Genomic DNA, 12,413 nt, shown 5'->3' on the forward strand with positions numbered 1-12,413 from the left:
CTCTGTCCTACAGAGATATCTTACGGAAGATATTCAGTGGAAAAGTTTTCATACTTTCACAGTATTATTTCTTCTGATATAATGTAATGAGACCGAGAGCTAATTACTTTTCATCTTTGCGTTTATCTTAACTTTATTACTTACATAACAATTTTATTTAAAAAGTAAACGTTAGTTTTTTTTTTTTTTTTGACTAAGATTAGTGTTTAGTGCAAATATCTTTTTGATATAAATGATTCGCACCTCTTGTGACCAAGCATGGAATGTGAAACGGCGAGACTAAAGAGAGACGTGCGGATCGGCTAAAATAGATTGGAAATTTGTCCCAAGAACAATATTTATCTTTGTTGCGATAGATTACTCTATATATCGCATATAAATGTTGCAGATATACGTATAAGAATGTTGTAAACGTATCAAGTGATAGAGCACTCCCTCGAAGAACTTTGGTGAGCGCTATTGCGCCTGTCTGAAAATAACTGAACCAGTTATTCTCCAAACAAATAATTGCGCCATAAATTATACGATCGTTAAATACGCGGCTTTCTACACATTCGACTGCGCACTTTGCACTTAATTATCGACTCGATCAAACAAATTTCCATGCGTTGCTTTTGCAAATCATGCACTAAAAAAAATGATCTTGCAACTTGAACCAAAATTTTCTAGGTGTAAAAAATTAACTGAAACAGAAATAAATTATTAGCAAATACTGTGATACTGCGTATATTTTGCATTTAATCAATTTAAATGACAGAGACAGAATTTATATCTGTACTATTAACTATTAATTTAGACGGAAAATTTTTCTGCGATGCTTATCTTTAAGGCCTATTGTCAAGGACAATTATATTTGTGATTAATATTTGGCAATGGGATTTAAATGTTCTAGAGGTATTGCTAGAATACTGCTGCTATAAATTCTATACACGGAGAAAATTTTATATTAAAAATTATATATATATATATATACTATGGTGTGTATAGTAACTGTGGACTATTAGGAACATTTCAAGTTAAAATATTATATAAAACTGCGTAAAAATTACGTCAATTACGTTAATTTTTATATACATGCTATAGTAATTTTTAATATAAAATTTTCTCCGTGTACGTGACAAACAATATTCTAACAGATATAAAAAGTAGCGATAAATTTTAATTGAGACATCTAGAAAGAGACTCTCATCTACATTAGCAAAATATTTTTTTGAGGCTGTTTTGTACTTATTGTCAGAATGAGAGAAATTCGTATGTTTCATATTTCTATATTCTTCGGAAATTAAAGATCATAAAAGAATATGTTTTTGCTGAAACATCAAAGATATAATTCTGAATTTTCCGAAAAAGTAAGATGACATTTTACACAGGAAAAGCCGCTGCACATCGATTTATTTAATGGAGACCTTTACGGGTTGTTGAATCCACAGTTATGTATTTTTGCCAGTCATATAAAAAAAAAAAAAAAAAAAAAAAAAAAATTTACCAATTTATAAACGCTTTGTTATTACAAGAGGTTTCATTTATTATACAACGTAATGATTCAAAGAATCTTATCGACATAATTAGAGAAGCTCGTTGACCGGACGTAACATTTCGTTGAACTCTTGCGTGACCTAACGACCGCGATTCCTTTTATTATATCATCTTTGTAAGTAAAGTATTGAATATCGAATGGGACACATTTTATTTACTCGTGAAAAGGTTTTAATTGAAGAAGAATGGAAAGGGGCCGGCAATATAAATAGATGGTTTATTCTCGAGATTACGATTGTTTCTCTTCGTATCGAAAGTATATGCTGGCGATATAGCGGCCATTAACCGATATTGCGCTTTGTCCTCACCCTTTTCCTTCTCGTCCTTCCCTTTATTGTCGAAGAAGCCCGTTGTTAGAGCCTTCCTCTTTAGCAGATACGCCCGTCTCTTTGGCTTCGTGGTCGCCGACCCGCTGCCGAGCGTTTCTGAAAAGGAGTAAAGAGGACAACCTGATAAATATATATTCGAAAGCTCGCGCTTAATGCAACACATTATGCAATCTACTTATAAAATCAGAACAGTATCTGTTTTTGTCGTTCGTGCCGGAATAATTTGCATATATAAAGCGTTTATTTTAAAATTAATCCCCCGCCCCCCAAGCTGTGCGTGTATGTTAGTATAATTTAATCAATCTTTTTCTAGAATGGAAAGAAAAAAAGTGAAAAGTGAAGATTTTAAAATAAGAGATGATGAAATGGCAGAGAGGGAGATATGAGATATTTCTACATTTTTATGTGATCCCGTATAGGACGAGAATAATATAACGTTCGTATAATTAAATTGTATGAGAGATTCAAACAGAATCTCTCGCAAAAGTTAGTTTTAGCTGACAGCACATATACATGTACCAGATGTTTTATATATGAATTTCTCGTTTCTTGTTTCTGATAATAATAGCTTTCATATTGTGATTAATTACGTTCCTGATTTACTCTGACTATAAATCTAACACTGTCATGTAAAATCTACAAGTACATTTTACATGACTTATTTCTTCTTCACTTCTGTGTCCCGCGGAATGACGCGTTTTCAAATTTAACTTTATTTTAAAATTATACTTGGGCTTGATAATAATTTCAATTTCAATAATTTGCATATAAAAAATTTCTCTTCTTATGCCATAACATGGGGGTAGCGATAGAAAATATACTTTTCAAATGACACAAAATTCAAAGATTTTCTCAAATTCATTTTTTTTACAAATAATGACTCTACATAAATTATATTTAATATATGTGCGTGTGTATATAATATATAATATAATAATAAAATTATATATATATATATATATATATATATATATATAATTTTATTATTATATTATATATTATATCCTTTAGAAAGGATTTTCGTGGCTAACAAATAATATTAAACCTTGAAAAGTACAAAGAAGATATGGCGAGGTTCCAATATCGATCAACGATGATTTAACGCGTTCCTTGCACTTTCTACTAGGAGAATGTACGCTATTTCTATCATAGTGCAATTATTCATAGTCATTCTATTGTAGTAAGTGCTATATCACTCTAATAATTGGAATTTTCGGCATTCGGACGAAAGAAGAGAGACATCGCGCGAAATCCGAGTGGATGAAGGCGAGCGAACACTCGTAGTCATAAACACGTCAATCATCTGGAGTTCAAACGAGACAGCCAAACGGCGCCACGTCTTTCGCGATAAATGCCGAAGTAATCTCTTGGATATGCAACGAGATTCCGAGAGATACTCTCTCTCTCCCCCTATTATTATTCCTCGTAGATACGAAAGCGGTCGATCGAAAGTCAAGTTTTTCAAAGAAGCGACAAAGATACCTCATTTCTTTGTATTCGGTATTATATTATATAATAACTTATGTAGATAAATGCAGCATAAAGCTATCTAATTATTACATGGCAAATTAATCGACATTTTTTGAAAATAATTATTTTCAAAAAGTATTTTAATTTATCAAAATAAAAAAATTCCTTTAATCCATACTGATTAGATTCCTCAGATTTTCACGGGAAAAATATTAATTTTTTTTTACATAAAAATATAAGAATAATATATTGAAAAAAATCTTTATAATTCTGATATATAAAAATGAGAATTCCCTGAAAGAAAGAACATTTCACATAACCGTGCAGGGGGGGGGGGGGGTGTTGACGGGAAAACACATAAGAATTCGATTCTGTACGGCGTAGAAAAGCATCGGAAAAATTCACGACTCTCATCGCTGTTTGTTAAATAAAAGCCGGCGGGGGGGCCGTGCGCTTAAATACGTTGCGTTGGAATTTTGTTGGGCGTACTTTCCTCTCTTTTCTTCCTCTTGGAAGCACACTCCACGGACTAATGTATCAAGGCACGCAGACGGTCGTAATGGAATTACACGTGCCCGGAGGAATTCCTTTCAAAATTCGCGACACGAGCGGAACGCGGATGTAGAAGCGTGAGCATGTTAAGAAGAAAGTCCACGGGGTGTGTTACTTGATAATTATAGCCGGGGAAAAATATAAAATGATACGACAGATGGATCTTTTTCTCGCTCTCTTTTCGCGCGACAAACTTTTACAATACGTCAAAATTCTTGCTTCCAGTTTTTTTTTTTTTTTTTTTTTTTTTCTTTCTTTTACTCGCAAACGACTCACCGCTCGGCGGCCTGATGTGCACACCCAGATTGAGAGCTTGGAGCTTCGCTACGGCCACCTTGCAGAGGACCTTCCTCTCGATATCGGACAGCGTTCGCAGCGATGTATCCTGCAGAGTTACGCGCCGATTCCCCGTGCCTGCCCAGGTGCATTTTCCCTGCGACAGAAAAGAGATCGGGTGGACGTCTCTCGACACATCTTTCCGTCAACTTGCAAATTTGTTACGGACTGTTGCGTTTGACGACGATCCCGAGCGAATTTTCAACACGTGCAACTGCGACGCGAGGAGACACCGCGAAGCGTATTGAGGAATATTTCGTTTCGCGTGGGCGGAGGATTTTCGAACGCGAAATTAAATTCCGCGATCTCGACACGCTCCTCGTTATCATGCAACGATTTATTCAAATTAATCCTATCATGTAAATTCGCGGGATTAAAATTTATGGATTTGTCGTCGAGATAAATCACAGCTCTTGGGTTTTGCGTTACCGCGAATGGACCAATTTTGATTTTCATGTCGGATTCGATAACTGGCGAATAAATACATAAATTTAGCCTCGTTCGTTAGTACTTACACGTCCACAGACACGTGTCGGAAAAATTTCACGATAGTTTAAAGACAGGTTCTAGAAACGTGCACTCGACAAGTAAACAGGAGGAAGTATAACATCGAGGAAATGCGAGATACAACATGACGGACCATAACTCATACACTTTCCTTCCGCCTCACGCGGAGAGGATCAAGTTAATTTCGCAAGAGATGTAATTGTGCGAATGTTTCGTTCGTGTTTGCGAAGGGAGCTCGCAGTAAAATCGAGCGGAGTTTAATTTGTACAAAATTTAACGATGCGCAGATTATATTAGTTTTGATTAATGATAATAATAATAATAATATTATCGTTTGTATTCTGATGCAAAAATCAAGCAGAGGAATACACTGTTATTCATTGATCACGTTGACATAATCATTTAACAGGTGACTATAAATCATCTGTACTTACAATTATTCGTTAAAACTTTCAACAGTTAAAAATTGCAAGAAACTTTCTACTTGCTGTTTGTAAACTGATCAACTGCGTGAAAAAGGTGTTAAATTATATCGCGTCAAAAGCAATAAAAAAATTGTCCAAAGTTTTAACGCAAAAAAAAACATATGTGTCGAGGCAACGATATGTAATATAATTTAACATTACGAACTTTCCTGCTAAAACTGATGGAAACGAGAACGCGTGATATCGATTCTTCTTGTTTCTTTAGTTTACAAGTAAGTACACTGAAAAAAAAATTTATTTAATCCAAAAAAATATTTAGTTCAATACGTTCAAATAAGTATTTATTTAAATTAAACAAAAACATATTTGAATCAATAAAATATATTGCTGAATAGTAAAATAGACAATATATTTTACTAATTCAAATATATTTTTGCTTAATTTAAATAAATACTTGTTTGAACGTATTCAACTAAATATTTTTTTAGATTAAGTAAATTTTTTTTCAGTGTACGTTCTTTCGTTTTTTCGCAAATGTATTCCGCGCTCTCGTGATATTTTACGACGTCAAACAGAAAACCGCGAAGAAAAGATACGAGTAATAATCATTGTTAAACAATTTTGTCAGCGCATCTTCTTTTCACGATCTCGTATCTTATGCATATTAAAACATATGCAATATAATGCGAGAAGAAATAAATATGTGACAACGAGACAAGTTTGAATAAGTAGCGGATTTAGTGATTAATTTTGTTCTTTTGCGAATCCTTTTTATAGCATATCGCAGCGATAAATAAGTATAGTTTTAATAAATCGGAAATATTGATAAAATGTGATTTTTAGAAACAATGTTTTTATTTTATTGTTATTATTCCCTTGTGATGGAAGAAAATTCTTCATAATAATTTCATAATCGAATTCAAATCGTATCAAATAATTGATGTCGTTACGTATTGTAGAATCGCGATGTAACAAATGAAAATATGAGGCGAGGACATGAAACATAATATGTATGTACAACATACGCAGCAAGATATGATAATGAGAGAAAAGCTACAGCAGCAAAAATCGGCAATGCGCTTACATATTTCATCGGTATCAAAATGCATTTTCCATCTGTGGGAGTACTTTTTGTTTCGCTGACATTATCACAATCAAATGGAAATAACTGCATATGTGATATGTGTCGGTAGACAAATTGCACTTTTATCTTTTATGCAAATATGTAAATTTTACCATTTTCCCGTGTAATCATGACACTTAAATTTTTGCTTTACATACATATTGGAGAGAAACTTAAAAATTTTGTTTTGTCTTTTTTTCATTATGCAAAACTTTCTCTAAATTTTCAAATTATCATTATTCTATCGTAATTATTATTATTTTATCGTAAGCCTCACATTGTTATAATGTTTTTCTAAATAATTATTCCACAGTGTTTGCTTATTTTACTTTGATGCAAGGATGAAAATTAACAAGAAAATACAAAAAGGGAGAGGGCTGAAAAAGTTCGTGACTCGCTTGTTGATCGTCGGGAGAAAATTTTTGCTCGTTGCTTGTTGTATATTCCGCAGGCTCGCGACGAAAGCCTCGCATGGGACGCATGGGGATTGACAGGATAGAGAGCGTCCTCGGAACACGAGGCAAGGTCTAATGAAGGTGCTGTTTAAGGTATAGAGTATGTACACGAGTTTCGTATCCTATGCAAATGCGGGTGATCATGCGAAAACTAGTTTTGCAAAGTGTGTTTAATGTTTCCCACTATCGTCCCTTGATTGAGCTATCTTCTCTTCTCACGGTTTTCTTGTTTCAAACTGTAAAAAACAGTGAAAATTACCCATTACGAACTTTGTCACAAAGACGGAGAGGAATTTTGATTTCATTAATGGAATTATTGCGCGTATGACAGGAATAACAAACAAGATATTACATTTACTAACAAGCGCATCTCGTGTAAGAAATAATATTGTTCGCTTACAAATAAAGTGGTTTATTCAATAAAAAAAAAAAAAAAAAAAAAAAAAAAAAAAAAGAAAACATGTCGACGCATATAGTTTTTTTCGAGCTAAAATTGATCAAAAAGAAAAGACAAGAAATTATATTTGAACATGCAAATAAATAATGAAACTCGACTCAATTTTTCAGCTTTAATAGAATTTTGACATTATGCAGCACAAATGTAGCTTTAATCAAAATATTTAATTTTAAAGCTTGAACAAGTACAATCTTCAATTAAATTTCCAGCGTATGTAGCGATGTAATTTTAATTTTCAACGAGGAATATCGCGTTTTATTTCCTTTTCAAACATTCCATTCAAACGTCCGTTATCAAACATAAATGATTTTCCTTCATCGTGTTTAAAAATATTTAACTATTAATTATATCTAATGAATTATTTTCTTTTTATGAAAAAAAAATTCTTTATTATTTCTCGAGATAACGGAGAAACGCCACGTGAGAGTAGCATGGACACGACGGCGGCGGTAGTAGACTTTGGCTTTAGTGTGTCGATATATATTTAAGTAGTAGTGTAGTGGCAGGGAAGAAAGGGGTGGGGAGGGGTTAAGTATAGTTTATACACACCGCCGCGTTGGCTGACTATTTCTGGCGGCGCCAGCGAAATTCCGAGGCCCTAAATTGGTTATCGTGCTTACCGCTTAACGAGAACGTCTGCCGCAAGGTCGACCCCCTTTTTCTTCTTTCGTCTTTTCTCTTTTCGTTATCCTTCGCGTGCTTAGACGCCGTGGATAAGGAGGTGTCAAAGAAGAAGAAGAAGAAGAAGAAGAAGAAGAAGAAGAAGAAGAAGAAGAAGGGAGAAACGTGAGTGGATAAGCAACGAGTGCAATTATCGAGTACTAGTGAAATTAAGTAATTGGCAAACTATTTTCTCTCTTAATTTTGAAGAAATTAAAAAATAATTGAAATCAAATATATGTTTTAAAATATTTTCTCTGTCAAACAATATTAACGAAAGATGAGTAAAAATAAGTTTTTTTTTTTTCACGTGACAAGTTTCAAAGTTCAAAGATTTCATTCTTTTTACGAATTTGACAGTGGACCTTACTTTAGAAAGGAAAAAAAAAATATAATTTGATATATTTTGTTATATCAGAAAAAATCCTTCTTAAATTTATGTGAAAATTTCTTAAATAATGGTATCACAATTCAAAATCAAATTCCTTCCACAAACGAAACGTTATTCAATGCCGTCAAATAACTTTCCTCCTGTGACAATTTATAATGTATAAACATTTAAATAACGAATGATAAGAAGAAGGAAAACACTGCTTGGAAGCCCTAAGGACAAATGAAAAGAAGGAGAGAGAATATAAATGTTCGCTTGAAGAATTTTTCACTGAAAAGTCTCGGATGAATAAATGGTGTAAATAATTTATGTAAGTGGATTATGAACTTTGAAACTTATTTTCATAAAACTGAACATTATGATGCGAGCAAACAGAGAAAGGGAAAGAGAGATGCGTGCGTGCGACATTTTTTATCATATTTATAAAGAATATTTAGCATGTTTTGTAATGTCCGTAAATAACTTGTTATTCCGGAATTAATTTGCAAGAATAACTTTATCTAAAAATAGCGCAATCGCCAATTGCCAGTTTCGCCAAACACCCTTTATAATTCAGAATCTCTCTGCTCTTTCAGAGGATATTCCTGCCTCGCGTAACATGGAGATCAGCGCCAGAAGCTGCCATTACGAAAATGCGGGTCTATGCCAAATTCACGATATCTACTGTTCCTTTTTATTGAGCTTTTTGCTAATTTCGCGGAGACGCCAAAGAATGTGCGAGATATAGCTCGTTGGAAAATCCGCGGGTTGCATTTAATATAACTTCCAGAAGACGCATTTCATTTCTGTGCTCTCAGCTGTCTCACCTTATCACAAACGGCGGCGGAAACTTTCCGCCGCATAAATATACTATTAATTAGTAAAATCAAAACTATTTTACTTTTCGGAGGAGATGATGAATTAATACAAGTTATTCTAATTTATAATCTTTTTTTTTTTTTTTTTTTTTTTTTTCTTCAGATGATTTAAGGTATAAAAATTCTTATATTTGTATTAATCAAATATAATCAGTTATTCGATCAGCAAATCAAATTACTATCAAAAAGTTTGAACATCTTACTTAAATGTAAAAAATGTAAAAATTTTGATTGTTTTTTTTTTTTTTTTTAAATTATAATATTGCAGTTTAATTTTTTGTTTTCTCATCGCACGATGCACAAGTGGAAAAAGACTCACCTGAGGCGTCCACACGGACGGCTGATGCGACGCTCTGGACGTGCTCTTACTCCTGGAACGCCATATCTTCTTTGCCACCAGCCGGCTGCCATGATGCACGACGCTGCTCGAGGACTTGCTCTTCTGCATCGCGGTGCCACCTGCGGAATTGGCGGATGATGACGTAAGTGCCGGGGAACCGGGTGCAGAGTGCGGCTTATCCTTATGCGCGTTGGAACCGTGCAGGAGATGGGACAGGAAGGATTGATGATGATGGTGATGAGATTGTTTAACGGGAGTGTTGGCCTCCTCGGAACCGAGGCCGGCGTCGATGCTACTTCTGGAACTGGCGTTTCTGCTGGCCGGTGGTGATGTCGTCGTGTCGGCGTCTGATAAATTCTCGGAGGGAATTTCGCCGGGACCGTAAGAGGACATCTCGCGATAGTGCGTCGCCCAATTGTCGTCCGTCTGGCAGCCCTTGCTATTGCCGTCGTCATCGCCCGGCTTGGTAATTTCGCCCTTGGCCTTGATATTACGGAGGTTCCGATCGTAGTTTACCCGCTTGAATCGATCGGCCTTGTCCGCATCCATGGACTTTTTTCGCGCCATTCGCAAATATCTCTTAATGGTATCGCTCACGGATGGCGACACGTCGTCATTGTCGACGCTGCTACGTCTCCGTCCGCTTGTTTTGTGCGACGTCGTCTCTTTCTGCGAGGAGGATTCGTCTTTCTCTCTCTCTAGTAAACACGCATCGAGGACGTCTCGGGAAACCGGATCAGTTTGCACGCCATCATCGAGAAAGGACCTATCGGTACTGGGTTCCTGGACGGCAATCAGAGGTGGCGGTGAGATTGGAGATTGGCGATGATCTTTCCTCGTGGGAGACCGAATATCGGACTTTATGGTGGATGGCGTACTTCTTTCGTGGCCCCACCATCGAGTGGACGGCGAAGTATACGCACCTGTCGCTCGGGGTCCCCTAAAGCCTCGAGTACATCTCAAGTCAAAGTAAAGCTTCTCGAGGAGCTTTCGATCGGTCAAAATATCGGAAATAACGTGCTCCCGAGAAGAGGATTTGCTATAATAACGACTTAATGTCTCCATCAACGATTTATGAACATAGTCGCCTTGATAAGGCAACTCGGAAACTTGAGTCTTCTCACTGGAAGAACTTTGGCGAGAAGCTTCATCGCGTTTAGCCTGAGCCACGATCATATCCAGATGTTGCTGCAGCTTGTCTATCAAGCTATGATAGTCGAAGTTCTTTTTTCCGTCCATCTGTTGAATTGTCTCCTGCGACTTGGCAGCCGCCCTCGCCGGATTAGCCGCCTCGCCCTGCATGTTCAGGTACTTTTGTAGCATGTCGGCCAGCTCTTTGACCTCGACATCTTCCTGAGATGTCTTGCGACGTGTCACCGGACTCGACGGCGTGCTTCCGCTGCCACCGCCTGACGTCAGTAGCCACTCTCTCTTCGCCTTGGCAAGATCAAACTTGCCAGACGTGGTCGCGCGAAGGACGAAACTCTGCGGCGAGCTCCTGACGTCGTCGGCCTCATCAGCCGAGCTGGCTTGGGTTCGACAGCTGCCGCCTTTAATTTGCCTGCGACGTCGCTGAGCGCGGAAAGCCAGAGTGCCCGGATACGACGCTTTTCTCCAAAGTAGAAATCGCGGCTCCTTCTGGCACACCTCCTGAAAGTACTGCTCGATCTTCGGTATATCCTCCGGACGATTGTGAGTACCATCCGGGATGAGACGCCGTCCGGCGTCCGCCATGTATCGCCACGTCTTCCTCGTGAGTAGCCATCGCTCTTTGACGGGCTTGCGTTTGGTCCTACGGTCCTTGGACGTGAGAGACGTATCGCGTATCGTGTTTGTGGTGTCCGCGCTGTCGTGACGCGAGCGTGTCCTGCCGCCGCCGGGACGCTCCGCCATCGTCGCGTCCTTGTCTCGCCTCGCCACGCGAACCACCTTCGCCAAATTTCCGTCAGCCTGATGTCGTGCACGATAGGGACGACTCGCGGAGTCGTCCTACGCCGCGTGCAAGTCACTGTACCATACCAGACGACGTACTTATTCTCACTCACGACGATCAATCACTTTTCGCCTTTAATCGAGGAATACATTGAGGCGAAATGAATATAGGTATTTCCAATAAACCAACTGCACTTTGACACTTTACCACTCGCTGAAGAAAATACCGCGGATCGATGCTTTATTTCCTATTATACAACGTATCGACAACTTTTCAAAATCAACAGCGCTGAAGAGCAGTTGCCTGCAGAGTTTTAACAAATTGGCCTTTCCTCTAAATAGAGTTTAAGACGGCTCTTTCGACAAGAACCATCGTCAGTCTTATTCGTTCTCTAGGAGATCTTGCGAAAAACAATGCCGGCTAAGTACAATGACGACGACGACGACGATGACGTCCGGACGTCAAGATCGCACGCGTTACAAGAAGTCGCGCGAGAGCCGGCAAGGTGGAAGCTGCCTAAGGTACGCGACTACTGTTCCTCAGGGCGTCGCGACGCTCGTGGACGCTCCGTGTCTAAAAGCGTCTTCGCCCCTTCTCTCCGCTTCCTTCTTTCCGCTCGCGTGCGAAAACGCGAGCGAACGAGTCGCGAGTGTAAGAGAAAAGGAGACGACGACAACGACGACGATGGACCAGACTGAGGAAGAGGTATAGAGGTTGCTGCGGTCTGGGATACCTGGGTCCGCCGCAGACTAACCGGAGGTGTAACGTCGATGACGACGGTGTCGTCACGCTTTGCCAAATACCAACGGCACTCTCTAGCGGCCACTTTCTGGCGTTTCCCGAAACGATGTCGGTTTTGACGAGGTCATGACGACATATCGTTTTCCTCATCGTCGTAGCATGGCATGAGAATGACGATGTCGCGTCGAATCGTGGAACGCCAAAATTAAATCATTATTAACGTCGCGAATCTTGAATAAGAAATTGTTTCTAGTTTCCTCCGTGAGTGATTTCATCAAAGTACTTCTCAAGATTTAATCAA

At 38.0% G+C, this 12,413-nt stretch overlaps 1 protein-coding gene across 1 annotated transcript in view; it reads right to left on the bottom strand.

Annotated features, from left to right (window-relative positions):
- The window catches only part of Rhogap102a (Rho GTPase activating protein at 102A), a 29,982-nt gene extending 17,638 nt beyond the window's left edge, over nucleotides 1-12,344 (bottom strand). The window contains exons 1-3 of the mRNA XM_072894989.1: nucleotides 9,418-12,344; nucleotides 4,164-4,320; nucleotides 1,845-1,961 (exon numbers count right to left, since the gene is read on the bottom strand). Of these exons, the coding sequence (XP_072751090.1) occupies nucleotides 1,845-1,961; nucleotides 4,164-4,320; nucleotides 9,418-11,331 (2,188 nt within the window). The 5' untranslated portion in view covers nucleotides 11,332-12,344. The remainder of the gene's footprint in view (nucleotides 1-1,844; nucleotides 1,962-4,163; nucleotides 4,321-9,417) is intronic.
- Between the last annotated feature and the right edge of the window lie 69 nt (nucleotides 12,345-12,413).

The sequence above is a fragment of the Anoplolepis gracilipes genome, chromosome 6 (assembly GCF_047496725.1).
Source record: "Anoplolepis gracilipes chromosome 6, ASM4749672v1, whole genome shotgun sequence".
NCBI lineage: Eukaryota > Metazoa > Arthropoda > Insecta > Hymenoptera > Formicidae > Anoplolepis > Anoplolepis gracilipes.